Source organism: Rattus norvegicus, chromosome 9 (genome assembly GCF_021556685.1).
Source record: "Rattus norvegicus strain SHRSP/BbbUtx chromosome 9, alternate assembly SHRSP_T2T, whole genome shotgun sequence".
In the NCBI taxonomy this organism is placed as follows: domain Eukaryota; kingdom Metazoa; phylum Chordata; class Mammalia; order Rodentia; family Muridae; genus Rattus; species Rattus norvegicus.
This window is the reverse complement of record NC_141542.1, coordinates 21667254-21687315: the sequence shown is the minus strand read 5'-3', so window position 1 is coordinate 21687315 and position 20062 is coordinate 21667254. Positions and strand designations below refer to the sequence as shown.

Below are 20062 nucleotides of genomic sequence, written 5' to 3'. Positions count from 1 at the left end.
TATGACTGGGTTCATGGAAAATCCCCAGCCAGCTGCAGAAGACTAATACAAATGTGGTGGTCAAGATGAATAATCATATGATAACGTGTGACGTTAAGATACCCAATGTGATGACCTGTAACCTTTCTGAAAAACCAACATCCTGCTGACTAATAGATATGACAAACCTGTGACCTTTCTGACATCCTGTCAACATCAGCCGATTCCCTGACCACACGAATATTGTGTCCTTGGCGTGGGTAAATGTTTCTTACTTCTCTCTTCTCTCTGTTACCCATTTTATGGTACAAATTCAGCCTTGGGGAAAAATAAAATTGTCACCTTGATCAGACTCTTCTCTTGGCGTCCTTCTTCACGTCTCTTGTCCCTCATTCTCTTCCAGATTCTCAGCACCCCTCATTGACAGTATGCACTCATTGATAAGTGGATATTGACCAAAACCTCAAATTACCCAAGATGCAATCTACAGATCTCAGGAAACTCCAGAAGAAGGATGACCAAAGTGCAGATGCTCCCACTCCTTCTTAAAATGGGGAACAAAAATATACATAGGAGGGGATATGGAGGCCAAATCTAAAGCAGAGACCGAAGGAACAGCCATTCAGAGCCTGCCCCACATGTGGCCCATATATATACATCCAGCAAAACTAGGTAAGATTGATGAAGCTAAAAAGTGCTTACTGAAAGGGACCGGATATACATCTCCCCTGAGAGACACATCCAGAGCATGTCAAATAAAGAGGTCAGTGCTGGCAGTAAACTGCTGAACTGAGAACAGGACGCCCTTTATGGGAATTAGAGGAAGGATTCAAAGAGCTGAAGGGCTTGCAACCCCATAAGAACAGTCATGCCAACCAAATAAACCACTAGCAAAAGACTATATATGGACTGACCCAGGGGTCCAACTGCATATGTAGGAGAGAATAGCCTTGTTGGGGCACCTGTGGAAGGGGAAGCTCTTGTTCTTAACAAGGTTGGACACTCAGTGCAGGGGAATGTCCGGGAAGGGGTTTCTAAGTGGCGTGGATTGGGGGACCATACATATGGGAGAGGGCACGTGAGGGGGGCTTATGGACCAAAAGCTGGGAAAGGGAATAAGGTTTGAAATGTAAATAAAAAGTATATATCTATTAAAAAATAAAATTTAAAAATATGATAATAATACTAAGAAATAATCAAAAAAAGAAAATGTGAATAAGAAAGAAATTTTAGGATTTGGAAAAAGATGAATGCCAGGTATTTGAAAACTGTATGACCATGGTAAACACTTTAATAACTTGAGTAATTTTTTTACATGTTAATGAACTGCATCTTTTTTTTCAATAGTGAATGGAAATCCAGTCCCTTCCTGGCTGTGAGTCTAGGTATCCAGATGTAGTGGAATTCATTATTTGTTGAGTCCTGAACCTTTAAGTCTGCTTCTAACACAGCTTATGCCAAGGAAACTAGGCCAAGGTGATATCTAAGCCATTGACCAAACTATCTGGACTAACAATCACAGGTGAAATTCCACCTTGTAAATGGGAGGAGAGGAATAAAAGATATCTTTAAGGATTTAAAAAAAAATGAAATGTACCCAAAAAATCCAATAAAAAAGTTTAAAATAGGGGTTGGGGATTTAGCTCAGCGGTAGAGTGCTTGCATAGCGAGCACACGGCCCTGGGTTCGATCCCCAGCTCCGGGAAAAAAAGAAAAAAAAAAAAACAAAGAAAAAAAAAGAAAAAGAAAAAAAAGTTTATAATAAAAATAACTTAGGAAATACAAAATACTGGGGTGCCATTCCACAATCATGATGTGTTTATTCTGTGATAGCTTACAGGTTAATTTACTTCTCTATGACTGTTTTCTTATTTCAAAGTAAGAAATGGCATCATCTGTGGAGTGGATGGTGAGAACAAAAGCTTTGGCTAACTTGAATAATCGATCCCTCCAGAGCATATGCTTAACATTCTAAGCACAGGTAAATTTCCTGAGGGGATTAAAAAACAAAATCCAAACATAAAACAGGAACAACAACGATTTAAAACATTCTGCACGCTGGGTATGAAGGCATGTTACAACTTTAATCAGCTTTGTAGGTATTTCTAATAAACACACAAAGAAACAAAAATCCCATCACAGTCCTAGCAGTTGCATCCAACAAAGAGAGAGCTGTGAGGTAGTGCCTGCTGCTTCTTTCCCCAGATACCCCTGGGCCTCAGGCCTGCATCCAGTGAGCTGGACCAAGAGCAGCCAGGTTGAAATTCCTGCTGCCATGGCAGGATTCTGCAGGAGCATTTCCCTTTCACAACAAGGAACCTGTGTGGAGGAGACCTCTTGGTGAGTCCTCAAGGACTCTAAGTATCTTATTCTACAGGGAGACCCTGCCAGGTCTTTGGCAAGGCCAGCCAGTTGTTTGGGGAATCTCTGGTCCTGTGGCAGAGGACAAGGAATGGCAGAAAGAATGGCAGCTCCACTGAGAGCAAAGGATAACCCTTCTAGGCCTATGACCTCCTAATTAATTTATCTTTTCACCTGATGCCTATTCACATTTTCTTACTATCATACAACTGTGATCTTGATGAGCAGCTGGTCTCTTCTTTTCTTAATCAGTTCTTTGTTGTCACAGACGTTTTTAACTTACTCCAGCCCCTGAGAGTTACTCATACCTTCTGTATGCAGTAGGACCCTTGGTGGGACTGTCATCTCAAAATTAGAAGGTTCGGTAATCCAAAAGATTGGACTCCAGTTTACATCAGGCCAGGAAAGAAGTCAGCCATCATTAGTAAAAGAGCAAGGGAAAAATTACATAGGAAAAACAAGTGGCTTAATCAGTAGAAAAGATCCTCAACTTCTAAGGCCCGCACATCTACACCCCTCTCTTCTGAGCTTTGTATAGTGATGTTGTATAACTCCAGATGGTAGTAAAAGGCAGAGTTCTTCCCAGAAAGGTCAGACATGATTTTCACTCTTACATCTCTGAGGTTGGGTGGCATTATAGCATTCAGGTGGAATTATAACACCTAGGATAAGAAGACAGAATCCACATATCACAATGCCAAATGGACTCCCTCCAGAACTTATCGACCCATTGACAAAACCACTGCCTCTTGTGTACCATCTGGATGAAGTACCAAGTTCACAGACAGTTCTTCACAAACTTCTCAAAGCCAGCAAACTGGAGCATGAAGAAAGCCAAGTCCAAGGCATTCAAAACCAGCATCCTCACGAATGCACCCAGGAAAGGCTTTGTTAAAAGAAGGGAGGTACTGAGACAGTTGGCCCTCATACACTCAGAGAAGACTGTGCCAGGAGAATTGGGGAAGGATTGTGGGAGAGTAATCAGGTATCAGTAGTCAAGAAAAAGAAAAAAAATATAAATAGAAATAAAAAAAGGTCTTTAACAAAATGGGACATAATGTATTGCTGAACTAACTCTACTCTGTTTACACTTGCACATGCTTTAACATCTACAGTCATTTACATATACTATGTATACAGCAAAGATTAATGTAGCAGAGAACAGGCAGATCAAAGATCCATTGTTCCCTCACATCTATGTGGCTCTGCTTCCCTTTATCAGGACTGTGGAGGCCTCTGCTCATCCAGGTCTCAGGGCTCAACCAAGATGCAGTCCCCTATGATCTCTGGCCAAGTGCTCTTCTGTTCCCAGTAGAACTCTGCCTCAGGCTGCAGAGGCACTGAAGGGTTCACCTTCAAGGTACAACCACTCTTTCAGTCTTTCCAGGCTCTCTGTTACTCAACTGGAGGCTTCAGCAGAGGCCTTTCATCTCAATAACAGAAGCTTACCTGATCCAAAACATTGGGAAGCCATCCTACACTCCTGATTGGCTGGTTACCTGAGACCAAACAACATAGCTCTCTTCTGTATGCCTGTTTTCCTGATTTGAAAGTAAATATTGTGTTCATCTGTGGTGTTATGGTAAGAAAAAATCCTTAACATGAATAACAGGACCATGCAGAGCATGGCTTTACATTCTATGTACAAATTGAATAGCTAGATGGAATTACCAAAGAAAACAATAAGAATCCTAACAACAATTACAGAAATAATGAAATGAAATAAAACAAAAACAAAAGCAAAAACAACAATACTTTGTGGGTGCTGGAATTTAAGGCACGTATTAATTTTGACCAGCTTTGTAGGTATTTCCAATAAAAAGCAAACAAACAAACAAACAGCCTTATTAAAAGTGCTGCAGGTGCAGGAGAGAAAGCTGGGAGATGTCCCGTGCTGCTGCCCCCATGCTGTGATTCTGCAGCAACAACTTCCTTGGGAATAGGAACCTGTATGCAGTGGGATCCCTTGCTGGGCCTGTCATCTCAAAAATAGGGGCTTCCCTAATCCCAAACCTTGGAATCCAGTTGACTTCAGGCCAGGAATGAAGTCAACCATCATTAGGGAAAGAGCAAGGGAAAAATTACATAGGAAAAAATATGTGCCTTAATCAGAAATGATCCTCAACTTCTAAGGCCTCCACAATCTCCACCCCTCTCTTCTGAGCTGTGCATAGTGATGTTGTATAGCTCCAGATGGTAGTAAAAGGCAGAGTTCTTCCCAGAAAAGTCATACATGATTTTCACCCTGACATCTGTGAGGTGAGGTGGCATCGTATCACAGAGTCAGCACACCCGGGATAAGGACACAGAAGGCACAGATGACAATGCCAAATGGACTCCCTCCTGAACTTATGGACCCATTAAAATTGAGGTTTAGCCTAACCTTAGGCCATTCCACTCCCTGCCCATCCACCTGATTTTTATGTTTGCTCTGAGTAAAATATCAGCATGTAGCCCCAAATATCCTCAGGATTGGACTTGGAAATTCAGGAAGAACGATATTGGAGAAGGGATGGCTATGTGGTTACAATGTCGTAACACAAGGTCCAGGTTGACGTTTGCTCGCTGATGTCCGATTTCACTGTCTTGTTATATTTGAGAAAGGGAGGATGTCCAACTTAATATATAAAAGGTACAGAAATTTATTATTTTATATATGCCCTGTAGTTGATCCCTATGTTTCAAGAAAAAAGGAGTTTTTATTCTAAAAAAATAAGATAATAGACCATTGATTTTGTGAAATACATGGATATGTAAATAAAAACAATGTCAACTGTCAAGACTGCACAGTAAGCAAATATTTCCAGGTTTTATACACTCAGAGGTCTAGAAGAAACATATTGGCCTCCATAAAAAGGAAAACCTTAGGAATCGAAATGTGTGTCACATGCATTGTCTCGAGTAGTAGATTTACTTTTAAGAAAAAACTCCCTCTTCCTTGGTCCCTAGAGATTTGGGTGCTAAGAAAAATCTGTTCTCTCATTCAGGTTGTAAGCAACCCTCCCCAGCAAAAGCACTGTTGAGTTCTAATGATGCACAGAGAAACATCTAGCTTAGCAATAGAGGTTGCCAAATGGTATTCCCAGTGATGTATGAGAGACTGGAGGAAAGGGTCCGCACAGAAATTGATCAATTTTTGGAGAGCTAGTTAGCAGGTAGGTCATAGAACTTCCCAGTGGCATCATCAGTAAGCCCTTCACTGGACAATCTATTGTATCTAAGAGATCCCTAGAATCTTCTGTGATGTCACCAGTGTTGTGGTGACACCAACTGCCTTTGGGATATTCCTTCAGTTCCCTTTGGGTTCACAAACAGGCATGTTTCGCCAGCCGCTCAGGCTATTTCAGAAGGAAAGTGTTGATCAAGGAGAGACCACACCAAGGCTGAAGGAAGATGACCTCCTCTCATCTTCCTTGGAAGGAAGGAAATCATTCTGGGGAAGGCTTGGTGAGTCCTGGGCAGAGTTGGGGAACATCCTCAAGGAGGTATGTTTGAGATGTGCCTTCTAAGATTAGGCCTTACAAGCAGGAGCCTTGGGATTTCTCAAAGGCAAACCAAGAGTCAGGAGTTCCTGATCTTTAATCTGAGAGAAAGCCAGAAAGTGGTAAGCCTTCAGTTTCTTTTCTGGAAGCGTTTTAATTGTGAGTGTCAATGCATGGCAGGAGGAGGCACAGTGAGATTAAAAATGTGACCATCCATGGTTGGGAGTTGAAGCATTTCTTCCTCTAGATTACTGTAGGTTACATAAGTCTCTGATGGTGAGAACAAGGAAGGATGCACCCTGAGAAATGAATTGAGTTCTCAGACACTTTGGGTGGAACACACATGATTAGAGCCTGATGGTGCTAAGCAGTATGAACTCCAGGATTAACTGAAACACATCTGATATGAGATAACAACGTCCCAGATGTTTATGTATCAGTCAGGTTATACTATTCAGGGTGAGGGGTCCTGTAATAGTGAATGTGGCACGTGTATGCCATTAGAGGTTGGGAAGAGGGACATAGCTTAAGAATCCACCTATAAGGGGGTTGGGGATTTAGGTCAGTGGTAGAGTGCTTGCCTAGGAAGCGCAGGCCCTGGGTTCGGTCCCCAGCTCCGAAAAAAAAAAAAAAAAAGAATCCACCTTTAAGAAAGCTTTTCTGTTCTTTAAGGGATTCACCCAGTCTCTACCATTTCCCCTTCCTCACCTCCTTTTCGGATTCAGAATGATCTTTTCTGCCCATGGGCCACCAAATATGCAAATTCACTTGGGTTTATCTATTTACAGGTTTTGGTAGGAAGGCATCATCCCAAAATGTCATCAGTAAGCAAGAGGAGTGTTTAAAGGAACTGGAGGAACTCAAATTTGAAATCCAGAAGTGTCAATTCGAGAGGGATGAATTTTATCAAATCCTGGACCTTTATATCTATGATGATTGGGACCACAGGTAGTCATTATGGCCAGTAACCTGTTCACTGTCTTGTGCTTTCTCTCTGCTAACCCAAGATTTCCTCTTAGCACAAGAGAGGTTTACCTCTCATCCTGGATTTTAAGGAGATTTGGAAGGCATTTGCTTGTGAGACAAGCTAGGTCCTGTGTGTTTAGGGTCAACCTCTTTTGTACTTGACCCTGAGCTCCTTGGATTAGCATTGGTTCTGTCAACAGCTAGAAGGACCTAGTCACACTTGCTGCCTCTAAGTGAGGGGATGAAATGCCTGCACGTCATCCCTCTTTTCCTCTAATTTTTTTTCATTATACACTGATTCTATGGCACCTCCATGCATGTAGTTGGGATTCTGCTTGTGTTTGTATATTGATTGGTATGTAAGTATGTGAAAGTGTTTGTGGGTATTAAGCTCTCGGTCAGGGAGTCTGGGGAGTTTCATGGGATCTTAGGATATGTCTGATGGACAGTTTGCAGGTCATGATAGTGGGGATGCCCACATTGATCAACTGAGCACTTTGCATCTTCTGTTTACTTAGGTGGTAGATAGGACCCTCCTGAGGGAAGGAGGGGTTACAAATCCTCTACCCTGTCAAAGTAGTTATTCCCTCTGGGAATTCATGGAACAATAGGAAACAAGGTTTGAGAATCCCTGTTTTCAAAACAAAAGAAATATCATCACAACTGTCTGTTAGACCCAAGCCACTGCAGTACAGTTGGTCTTGGGGGAACCATATCTCCACAGTCTTAGAAAATGTCCATATTTCAAAATAACTCTTTGCTGATTTGCGTAGAAATATTTCCTTGAAAGAATTGTTGTTGGAGTCTCACTGTTGTGTTTTTGCTCTGGTCTTTGTGTTTGCCACATTCTTCCCTCCCCCCACATTTCTTAAATTTCAATTTTTTATTGGGTTTTTTTAATTTACAATTCACTTAATTCTGAAATCCTGAGTTCAGATGGTTAATTTTTCTTGGGCCATGCCCCACAACAGGCTGGATGTCGAATTGCCAATACTTCAATCCGAACATGAGATGAGAATGATGGCTATGCAAATGATGACCAGTTCAATAAGTGAGGCCATGGAGAGGTACAAGGAGCTCATACAAGTGAACAGTTCCTACCGGTGAGTCGCTGACAGAGATGAGAACCCAGCACTAGGCAGGGAATGCTCCTGTCCTGTATGACATTGAACCAAAGTCAGGGCACTGGTTCTGTAGTGTCTGACTTTTAACAAGAAGCCTGCCTCCTGGCAAGGGTCTTATGTTTGTAGCTCTTGGACTCAGTTGTCCTACATGTGAAGGGTATAGAAGACCCTCCAATTGTTATTTTCCCCATTAAGGATCCTCTAGATAGAAAGTTTTGTACCGTGATGGGAATATCAATCAACTCTGAATCTCTAGGACTCTGACAGAAGATTTAAAGATCTGTGATCCATGAGAAACACATGGAAAGATTGTATAGCTATTGGGACTTCAATTACCCCTCAGAGGGGATTTACCCACTACGTGAAGATGGTTTTAGCATATCATGGACATATAAGCACCCATATGGACCATTTCTTCTTCCTGGATTTATATAAACCGTCTTAGTGTCAGGATTATCAGAAGTACTTTGATTCATGTTGAATGTGGGTTCTGGATTTGACCTCCTCTAATTGGTGCTAACTTGTATAGTGTGGCTCTGTTCTGGGGATGTCTGGGGATGAGGACCCTTGAAGGGATGATTTGACTTGCAAGAGTGACAGGCAAATAGAAGCTGGCTGGGTTTACCATTTTTTGTTTGTGGTTCAGCATCAGGAACTCCCAGCTTCTGCGTGAGCAAACTCAATTGAAGAACAATATACAGATTTTGCTGAATGAGAAGAGAGAACTGCTGGTGGAGCAGACTGAACAGCCAGCATCCTCTGTGGAGGCAAAGAGGCTCTGTGAAGAGGCCGGAATGAACATCTGTGTCCCCAGTGCAAAGGAACAGCAGGTAGGATTAGGCCTCCAGGTCAGGTTGTCCTCAGGTCTTTCCATAAACATAGACAAACCAATGTAACTGTCTATTGACTGATCCATGTCCTGACCTAGGTCTCATCCAAGTGTTCATTCATGTGATGGTTTACAAGGCTTTCTGTGGAGATAGCCCCTCTTCAGGAAACTGCATGTTTGGATAGCAAATGCTCTTGCTCTTCGAGAATCTGCAGTTTATTAAGGGAGATGGGTTGATCACATATCACAGCACTACATGCCATGTGTGTGGAGGGTGCTATGTGGGAGCCCCTCTTTAGACTAGAACAGGGCTTTGAGGGATGAAGCAAAAGCCTGGAGCTCATTTTCGTTACAGGGATCTTGTGAGACTCAGGAAGTAAGTAGTTTTCAAGGAGGAGAGGCTGGTGGAAATGGCAAAGAACCAGTTCTCATTGTCATTTGTGGTGGCTTTTGTTCTTCCTCCCCTCTTCTCCCTGTATATGAAGATGGTGTCTTCATGCTTCATAGATCTTGGGTAACTACAGAGCCTGAGGAGCAGCATGTCAGTTCTGTCTTATTTGAGTGCTCCTGGAGAGTTCATATGTGGGCCTTACAATCTGAAGCTGGATAGAAGACCAAGGATGTGGAAAAGGTTTCTCAAAGGCTGAGGGTTGGCATGAGAGATTTGAGACTTCAAGAACAAAGTTACCCATATATACCCCCAATTCTCACCAAGAAAGGTGCATTGCTGTGCTGATCTGCATCTTAGGAAGCATGTGGGGAGGCCAGTTAATGACAAGCAATTTTGTCCAGTCATTATCCAACTTCGTCCTTTAAGCCTAGGTCTCTCAACAAACATGAAGCTTCCTTTTTTTGTGCTGTCCAGCAGTCTTTGCATCACCGGTCCAGTTCCAGGTGGAGCCCTGTCTCTTATTTGTCTCAACACATTCTTAAACCATTCAACTATTTTCAAAATAAGGATTAGATTTCTTCACTTTACCTGAACAGAGGTATCCCCCGGGAAGATTCTTGATTGTCTTATTGGCTTCACCATGATCTTGCATGGAATCCTAGAGTGCATCCCTCTGCTGACATTGCTTTGCTGACTATATCATGGGCATGGCATTCTTTAAGGATAGATTCCCTCTCAATACTGTACACAGTGCTGCATTTCAGAAAAGTCAGGGTATGTTATTTCTTTAGCCTCCTTCTGACTGACATTGAGGTTGTTTTAACATCACATGAACTCTAATGTGATGAAAAGTTCCTGGTAAATGACCATGAGTCCCTGTCTTCTCTGATGGTTCCAAGGTCTTCTATGAAGGAAACAGGGTAGTTTTAGTGAGGGGCCTATGATGAGTCAACATAGAGCTTGATGGAGTCTTTTCCTAGAATCTCTCTCTTGGGAATTTGATGTTGTATTGTTTAGGCTATCTGTGCAGAACATGTAACTTACTAGTAAAACCAACAAGTATCTGCATAGAAAGGTTTCCTGAAGTGGAAATGAGTACAGGCCAGGGCAGCACAGCCTGCTTGAGTCTAAGAGACTTGTACACAGCATAGCTCCCACTAATTCCTCACTCAACAGGAAATGTGCTGCACAAGATCAAAGTTTTCATTTGTGCGTGCAAGTGAGTATCTGTGTATTTCTGTGTGTTTGTGTGTGTTTGTGTTTGCAGTAGTGAATGTGTTTCCCTCTATTTCCAAGTTTCATGAGAAAAGTACTCTAAGAGTTCACTTTACATCCATGAAACATGAAATACAGCTGCCCAGTCATTTGGCATCTCCATCCAGCTCTGTACAGCAAAAGGACACTTAAGGTATTAATTTATTCTGTTTTCAAAAATACCGTAACAGAATTATCTCGTGAAGTCTGGGGGAGGAGTGGGAAATATGTTCAAGTGAGTCGTGTTTCACAGTGGTAACAAATGGTACAGGCCTGGAGCTTTCAGGTCCCTTTTAGTTATGGTGTAAAAGAAGGACAATAAAGTCCTGTAGAAATGCAACCCCCCAAAAAGAGGACACAAAAACACCTGTAAAGTTAGATTTTCAAGTGATTAGGGGTAAAACTACTGGTCTGCATTGAAATCCTTTGGAGCACATCAAAGGAAAGGAGTACAGGGAGGTAAGGGGGGCTTCTCTCTAAAATCCATGAGTTTATGTGGCTTCTCTGTTCTTTGTGAATGGTGAAAGCCCACTGGAAGGGTGTGTCACTCACTGTGTCTTCTCCAAGGTTGCTTTCCACATGGCCTGCTACCATTTCTCTCCAGCTACCTTGGCACACTACAGCTTCCGCTGGGAGTTTGGCTTGGATTTTATTCATTGAGAATTTGAGTTGCTTGGAGTTGTATTGTCATCCAGCAAAAGCCCCATAGCTATGCTGTGGTGCAAGAACAGGGCAGTGTCAGGAGCCCCTTTAGGTGCACAGATAATCTAAAGCGCTCCCCTATGTTATCTGTGTAGCATTCTGCAAGTGCTGTCAATCAACATCATTTTCTCTCCCTTAATTTCAGCCTCAATGGAGTTAGGAGAAATGATGAATTTCAGATGGGTCTGGGAGTGTAAGAACAGGTAGCCCTATGAGAAGCCATGTTCAGAAAGTGGAACAGAAGGTTTAGTTAACCCAGTGATTCCACAACAAGGAGTAGGTGTTGCCATTGCAACTAGGGAGCATCAGTGTTGTAGTGGTCCCAGAGTAACCTTGAAGGAGAATCTATCCAGACGTCCATCAGGCAAGGAGTAAAAGTGTACCATAGGGTGGAGCCCTTGCATAGATTCTGATTCAGTCTTAGAAAATCCATGCAAGCTTTTACGTACTTACTCAAAATATCTGTGGCACAATCACATTACGGGGAGAAAAATTGTTGATTTGGATCCTGGTTATGGAGATTTCCTATGATTCAAGCTTTGGGCATGAAGTCACTCAGGCTATGGTAAAGACAGCTCAGATTAGAAGAAGCTGCACACTTTGGGGAAAGTCTGAAACAGTGAACAAGAACAAGAGTCTAGTACACCACCAACATATGATCCTTTGCTGGGGAACAAGACTGCTCTACACAGCCCTGGGAACTTGCAAAGCAAGATTGTTAATAGGGAAAGAACCCTGAGTCTATGTTGGTTAATGAGAGGACAGCACATCACTGACTGAGCTGTCTATAGGCTCTATTCACTATGTACATATCCCACTCAACATTTGTTTTTATGCCTCCAGCGTATACTGGGGAGTCTTTACATTAAGCATTAATGTTCAGGTAGGAACACAGGCTGGAAGAAGCCATTTGAATATCCTTCCCTATATAAATACCCGTTTTGGGTGAATGACCACCTACATGGATTTCAGCCTCAGGCAGCTAAAGAGCTACTCAGAGTATAGTTCTGGTACAGTTCATGTGAATTTTGCCCATGAAACAATATATATGATCCTCTGGATTTCTTGCTATGTTCTACTCCTTTCTTCCTGTGATCTCTCTGGAAAAATTGAGGACATTTTCTCTTCTGTCCTCTCACAAATTGCCTTACACTAGCCATAGACTTACAGGGGTGCTGGTGTGTTTCTACATCACAATCACCTTTAATGTCCGTGTATACGCTGGGAAGATTTGCATGGAGCACATTCTCAGTGATTACAGGATCCATGCAATTCCCATGGATTTGATGTGAGATGGCTTCTCTGTGCATTTGCAGGTACAGTGCTTAAAATGGAACCTAGGCAGGTTCCTTCACTGCAAACATAATCAGAACTTTCACCTCAATTCTAGGCATCTTCTCCAGAAGGCATCCACATGGTATTCTAGGTTGCTCATCCCTCTCTTGAACTCAGATTCAGACATAGGTACAATGTTATTATTCAACATAATATATCTGGACCAGTGGAAAAATACGCTCATTTTTCTCTAAATTCCAATACAGTGTATAGTCCACAGTTCAAATTCTAGCAGTTTTAAAAGCTGAGATACAAATCCAAGAGCAGGTACTCTATGACACTTGGGGATGCAGGGACTGACCTCAGCTGACAGGTCATGCTGGATTGTCCAACTGAATAGAGCTGATGTAAGAGGGAGAGTTGAAAGACTGAACCCCCAGTGAACTAGACTGTGGGGGGGAGGGCAGCAATGGGGGGAGGGTTGGGAGGGGAACACCCATAAGGAATGGGATGGGGGAGGGGGATGTTTGCCCGGAAACCGGGAAAGGGAATAACACTCGAAATGTATATAAGAAATACTCAAGTTAATAAAAAAAAAAGAAAAAAGAGGGAGAGCTGAATTGAAAACCACTCACTAAACCTTTATTCCCTTGCTCTGCTAGGTCTGAAATTCTCCAGGAGAAACTCGAACAAGACACAAACCAGGGCAAGATCTCCCTTGGAGAGAAGTGCTACAGGAGGAGAACTAAGTGTGCACAGCAAATACACCACTATTGCATCTCATCTGTAATGTCCTTAGCAATTGTGGACTGCATTTTCCTCCTTTAGTTTTATTTCTTTGGATTGAATAGGCCGTACTTTCACCTCCCCACCCTCCAGCAAGTGTAAACTTTTGGAGGGACTCAGAGAAGTGCTGATGCACATCAATCAAGAGGTGCTGGTCATCCAGAAAGACTGTGCACGTGTAAATGTGTATTTGTCCTGGTGGGTCATCCAGAAGAGTTTCATGGAGATCAGTTCACAACATTGGAAAGACTTTGAGATAAAGTCTGTAATATCATTTCTACTCAGTATTGGATGGCTTTGTCCTTAATACCCCCACTCCAACAAAACAGACCTACTTCCACTACTCTTGGAAAGATTATTACCACCAGTAACTGCTTGTCTACTGTGTCTCCAAGGAGAGACACAGGCTATAAATCTATTCTGCAGAAGGAGCAGCAAACAATGCTTAGCGCAGCTCCTCTATTTAAGTGTGGCTGAGTTTTGATTATTTTGGTTATTTGGTTTTCCTCCTATTCATTTGAAGTTTTGTTATTTATGTGTTGTTGTTTTGTTCATTTGGTTTTCTATTTTGATAAGGATATAGACTGTATATATTGACTACCTGCATCTGGTTACTATCATGTAAATTGGATGTATCCTGGTGAAAAAAAAGAGTAATCTCAAACTCTTCACTCTTAAGAACCTTCTTTATTGATCATTAGTGTCAACATCTGAAGTCCCACAGCTATCAGGGAAGGATGGATCTCTGCATTCTCATGGGGACTGGGCATCAAAATCACTTCCCAGTCAGACTGAGATTCAAAGGCAATTATACAGTCACTGTTCACTGTGTTCCAAACTCTGTGAATTTCAACTTCATATTGCATATATTACCCACTGTGTATGCTTACTGTCAAATATATAGTTACCTCTAAATTATACTCTGTGGATGAGAGTGTTGAACAAATTAATGGGATAAACATTAATTTCTCTGTAATATCTCCCAGGACATATAAACGTGGCATAAGGGAGTTTAAAGCAATCAGGAAGCCTGCACCCAAATCCCGTGGTGGAGAGTGCTGAACACCCAGGAATGCAGGTACTCCTGATGCCACAGGACAGAAAGCCATTTCTGCCCAACTTTGCCCACATCTCTTGCCCAATATTAATCTGCATGATGCCTCTGGAAACAGGAATATAGGAGCAGTCAGTGGCAGGAACCTGCTTGGTTCAGCCTGGGCCCAGAACCAACCCAGGCCCTGAGCATATTTGAAGAAAACCAGAGGCATACAATTCTGTTTCCTGATTGTGGCTTTTTTTTATTTGAAGTTCTAAACACCATTTTGTTGTTTTTGAATTTTAATTGGATATTTTTCATTATGAATTCAAATGTTATTCCTTCCTTGTTTTCCAGAAATAAGTCTGAATACCATCGCCCTCCCCCTCTTCTATAAAGGTGTTCCGTTCACCATCCATCCACTTTCCCAGCCTAGGCAGGACCAAGGGCTGCTCATTCCATTTGTGCCCAAGAGGACCATCCTCTGATACACATGCAGATGGAGCCATGGCACAGTCCCTGTATAGTGATTGGGTAGTGGTTTAGTCTCTGGGAACTCTGCTTGGCAGGCATGGTTGTTCTTATGGGGTTGTTAGTCCCTTCAGCTCTTCCAATTATTCTGTAATTCCTCCAACTGAGGTCCAGTTCTCAGTTCAATGGTTTGCTGCTAGCATTCTCCACTGTATTTGACATGCTCTGGCTGTGCCTCTCAGGAGACATCTGTATCCAGTTCCTGTCAGCCTGCACCTCTTAGCTTCATCCACCTTATCTAGTTTGAAGGCTGTATGTGTATAGGTCACTCGTGGGGTAGACTCTGAATGGCCATTCCTCCAGGCTCTGTTTTAAACTTTGTCTCCCTATCCCTTCAATAGGGATTCTTCTTCTCTTTTAAAGGAAGAAGTGAAGCATCAGTATTTTGGTCATCCTTCCTGAATTTGATTTGGTCTGTGAATCTTGGGGAATTCCAGCATTTGGGCTAATATCCACTTATCAATGAGTGCATACCATGTGTGTGTTTCTGTGATTGGGTTAACTCACTCAGGATGATATGTTTTAGTTCATTCTATTTGCCTATGAAATTCATGAAGTCATTGTTTTTGATATCGCTGTAGTACTCCATTGTGTAGATGTACCACACTTTCTGTTTCCATTCCTCTGTTGAAGGGCATCTGGGATCTTTTCATTTTCTGACTATTATAAATATGGCCGCTATGAACATAGTGGAGCATGTGCCCTCTTGTATGTTGGAGTATCTTGTGGGAATATGTGCAAGAGAGGTATAACTGGGTCGTCAGCTAGTGCAATGTCTAATTTTCTGAGGAACCTCCAGACTGATATCCAGAATGGTTGTACCAGTCTGCAATCTCACCAACAATGGAGGAGTGTTCCTCTTTCTCATATCCATGCAAGCATCTTCTGTTGCCTGAGTATTTGATCTTAGGCATTCAGACAGTTGTGAGGTGGAATCTCAGGGTTGTTTTGATTTGCATTTGCCTTATAACTAAAGATGTTGAACATTTCTTTTGGTGCATCTCAGCCACTCCATATTCCTCAGCTCTGAATTCTTTGTTTAGCTCTGAACTGCAATTTTTATTAGGGTTATTAGTCTCCCTACAGTCCAACTTCATGAGTTCTTTGTATATTTTGGATATTAGCCCTCTATCAGTTGTAGGATTAGTAAAGGTCTTTTCCCAATCTGTTTGTTGCTGTTTAGTCTTAACCACAGTGTCCTTTGCCTTACAGAAACTTTGTACCTTTATGAGGTCCCATTTGTCTACTCTTGATCTTAGAGCATAAGCCATTCATGTTTTGTTCAGGAAATTTTTTCCAGTATCCTTGTGTTCAAGATTCTTCTCCACTTTTGCTTCTCTTCGTTTGAGTGTATCTGGTTTGATGTAGAGGTCCTTGATCCACCTGGACTTAAGCTTTGTCCAGGGCAATTAGCAGGGGATGATTTGTACTCCTCCATATGCTGACCTCCAGTGGAACCAGCACCATTTGCTGAAAAAGCTATCTTTTTTCTACTGGATGGTTTTGTCTCCTTTGTCGAAAATCAAGTGCCCATAGCTGTGTGGGTTCATTTCTGGGTCTGCAATTCTATTCCACTGGTCTATCTTCCTGTCTCTGTACCAACACCATACAGTTTTTATCACTAATGCTCTGTAAACTGCTTGAGTTCAGGGATGGTGATTCCCAGGGAAGTCCTTTATTGTTGGGGATGGTTTTAGTGATCCTGTGTTCTTTTGTTATTCCAAGTGAATTTGTAAATTGTTCTGTCTAACCCTATGAAGAATTGGATTGGAATTTTGATGGGGATTGCATTGAATCTGTAGGTCACTTTGGGTAAAATGGCCATTTTTACTATCTTCATCCTGCCAACCCAGCATGGGTTGATCTTTCCATTTTCATCCTGCCAATCCAGCATGGGAGATCTTTCTATTTTCTGAGATCTTCTTCAATTTCTTTCTTCAGATCATGAAGTTCTTGTCACACAGATCTTTCACTTGTTTGATAAAAGTCACACTGTGGTATTTTTATATTATTTGGGACTGTTATGAAAAGTGTCATTTCCCTAATTTCTTTCTCAGCTTCTTTATCTTTTGTGTAGAGGAAGGCTACTGATTTGTTTGAGTTAATTTTATACCCAGGCACTTGCTGAAGTTGTTTATCAGGCTTAGGATTTCTCTGGTGTAACTTTTGGGGTGAATCAATTGTACTCTTCTGTCGTCCGCAATAGTGATATTTTGACATCTTCCTTTCCAATCTGTATCCCTTTGACCTCCTCTTGTTGTCTGATTGCTCTAGCTAATGCTGGGGACAACATACAATGACAGGGACTGCAGGCAGTAGGCCGGGATGGAGACATCTCAGAAGCCTGCAGCAGCTCCTTGTAAAGTAGGGTGGCTTCTGGAACCCTGAGAAGCAGGAGACACATCTCTCCATGAACCCACCATCTGAAATAAGAGGCTGCCTGCAGCAGTCCGGGATGGAGACATCTCAGTAGCCCGCAGTAGCTCTTTTTAAAAACTGGTTGTTTCCATTTCTCCAAACCTTATCCCTGGACAAGGGCTGTATAGATTTCATTTGTGTGTGACTGCCTATCAGGTGGCCTTGGTGTGCACAATTATTCTATTATGTCTGACTTTCCTACGTCTTTCTACTTCTGCTCTGGTGAATTCTGTGAAACTAGATGTTTCTTGAGGTTATGATTCTTAGACAATTGGAAATTGATGCATAGGGGCACAGCACAGCATATCCCTAGCGGCCCAGGTGCATATTGTGTATTCTCATCTTGGAAAATATGTAATAACTGCACAATTGAAGTTCCAGATTAAGGTTTGACTTGCAAAGACAGCTTGAAGGAAATAAGAGAAAATGAATTAGAGTCAACAATCAGGCGCTAGGAAAGGAAAAGGTTATTGAAGTTAGGAAATAAGTCGTATATAATATTACAGACTAGTTAAGGAAATATAGAATATATAAAATTATATACTAGTAAACTAAGTCAAACTACTGGAACTCTTATGAGAGTCATTGTGTGCAAGGAACAGAAAGCTAGTGGAATTACTGTGCTAAGGGTTACCTTGATTCTTTCTGGCCACTGCCTGGCAGTTTTGCCCATGTCATTTATCATTAGAGAGTCTCAGGAAAATGCAATTAGCTGACCTCGGAGCTTTGGACTCTGAATTATAAAAGTAAAGAATTAAAGTTTAAATAATGATAAGTTTACAATTATTATTATATTGGCCACAGGCCTGGGTATAGGGGAAGCCTGAAACTTTGGGGAACAGTTGCAATTCTTAGATCTAGGTGGGATGTAGTCATTCTTTGCATCTGATTTGGCAATGATTAAAAAATGTCATTTTTCTACCCGCTTTTGCATCATGAATAAAGGACTGGGGCAAGAGAAAGGCTACAGAACATGTGAAGAGTAAATGAGAGAGAGCATGCGGGAGTGAATGAGAGAGTAAATGACAGAGCAAATGTAAGAACAAATGTGAGAGCGAATGAGAGAGCATGAGAAGAGCATGTGAAGAGTGAGTGGAGTGAGAATGTGAAGAGTGAATGAGGGAGCTAATGAGGGAGCTAATGAGGGAGCAAGTCTGAGAACAAATGTGAGAGCCAGGGAGAGAGCATGAGGAGAGCATGTGAGAATGAGTGAGGAGAGAATGTGAGGTGTGTATGAAGATTGTGTGTGTGCGTGACAGGAGAGTGCATGTGGTGTGTGTGAGATATGTGTGAGGTGTGTATGAAGATTGTGTGTGTGCGTGACAGGAGAGTGCATGTGCTGTGTGTGAGATATGTATGAGGTGTGTATGAAGATTGTGTGTGTGCGTGACAGGAGAGTGCATGTGGTGTGTGTGAGATATGTGTGAGGTGTGTATGAAGACTGTGTATGTGCGTGACAGGAGAGTGCATGTGGTATGTGTGAGATATGTATGAGGTGTGTGTGAAGATTGTGTGTGTGCGTGACAGGAGAGTGCATGTGGTGTGTGTGAGATATGTGTGAGGTGTGTATGAAGACTGTGTATGTGCGTGACAGGAGAGTGCATGTGGTATGTGTGAGATATGTATGAGGTGTGTGTGAAGATTGTGTGTGTGCGTGACAGGAGAGTGCATGTGGTGTGTGTGAGATATGTATGAGGTGTGTATGAAGATTCTGTGTGTGCGTGACAGGAGAGTGCATGTGGTGTGTGTGAGATATGTATGAGGTGTGCATGAAGAGTGTTTGTGTAAGTGACAGGAGAGTGCATGTGGTGTGTGTGAGATATGTATGAGGTGTGTATGAAGATTGTGTGTGTGCGTGACAGGAGAGTGCATGTGGTGTGTGTGAGATATGTGTGAGGTGTGTATGAAGACTGTGTGTGTGCGTGACAGGAGAGTGCATGTGGTGTGTGTGAGATATGTATGAGGTGTGTATGAAGATTCTGTGTGTGCGTGACAGGAGAGTGCATGTGGTGTGTGTGAGATATGTATGAGGTGTGCATGAAGAGTGTTTGTGTAAGTGACAGGAGAGTGCATGTGGTGTGTGTGAGATATGTATGAGGTGTGTATGAAGATTGTGTGTGTGCGTGACAGGAGAGTGCATGTGGTGTGTGTGCGATATGTGTGAGGTGTGTATGAAGACTGTGTGTGTGCGTGACAGGAGAGTGCATGTGGTGTGTGTGAGATATGTATGAGGTGTGTATGAAGATTGTGTGTGTGCGTGACAGGAGAGTGCATGTGGTATGTGTGAGATATGTATGAGGTGTGTATGAAGAGTGTGTGTGAGAATGAAAGGGTAATGAACAGACGTGTGCATGATCGTGGGAGTATGAGAAAAGAAAATTGCAATTAAAAAGGCAGAGTGCACAAAAGAATGTTAAGTGTGTGCAGCCACAAAATGTGTGTGTGTGTGTGTGTGTGTGAGAGAGAGAGAGAGAGAGACAGAGAGAAAGACAGAGAGACAGAGAGAGAGACAGAAACAGAGAGAGAGAGAGAGAATGACTTTAAGCCTTGAAGTTGCCTGTCATTTTGTACCCAAAGAGGAGTCTGTGGATATGTATTATGTGCCTTCCAGATATTCCTGCTTCCAGGTGAGAACTCTGATCCTGTGAGAGGCCAGGAAGGGCTGAAAGAATGGCTGCAACCCTGAGGCCAGAGGATAAAACTTTTTGGCCTAGAACTCCTAATTTATCTTTTCATCTGAAGCCTTAATATTAAAATTTTCTTACTGGGAAAAGACTATGATCCTGGTGAGCGTCTTGTCTCTTGGATGCTCAAGCAGTTATTTGTTGTCACAGACTGTTTGAGCTTACTCCAGTCACTGGGACTTATTCACACCTTCAAATTTGGTGAACTTTTCAGATATCTAACATTTGTGGCAAACTGAGTGAC

At 42.2% G+C, this 20062-nt stretch overlaps 2 protein-coding genes across 4 annotated transcripts in view; both read left to right on the top strand.

Moving 5' to 3' along the window:
- LOC134480509 (uncharacterized) overlaps positions 1–20062 on the top strand; it is a 270027-nt gene that overhangs the window by 216010 nt on the left and 33955 nt on the right.
- LOC148003477 (uncharacterized) lies at positions 5589–13813 on the top strand. The gene is made up of 5 exons (XM_087568700.1): positions 5589–5787; positions 6611–6770; positions 7760–7891; positions 8559–8742; positions 13026–13813. The coding sequence occupies exons 1-5, from the start codon at positions 5658–5660 to the stop codon at positions 13029–13031; spliced, it is 612 nt and encodes a 203-aa protein (XP_087424826.1). The 5' UTR covers positions 5589–5657; the 3' UTR covers positions 13032–13813.

What these genes read in the sequence shown, in the direction of transcription:
- LOC148003477 (XM_087568700.1), top strand. Translation starts at nt 5,658, where the DNA reads ATGTTTCGCCAGCCGCTCAGGCTATTTCAGAAGGAAAGTGTTGATCAA. An exon ending in TATGATGATTGGGACCACAG is followed by an intron (nt 6,771 to 7,759) that starts GTAGTCATTATG and finishes GCCCCACAACAG; the next exon opens with GCTGGATGTCGAATTGCCAA. An exon ending in CAAGTGAACAGTTCCTACCG is followed by an intron (nt 7,892 to 8,558) that starts GTGAGTCGCTGA and finishes TTTGTGGTTCAG; the next exon opens with CATCAGGAACTCCCAGCTTC.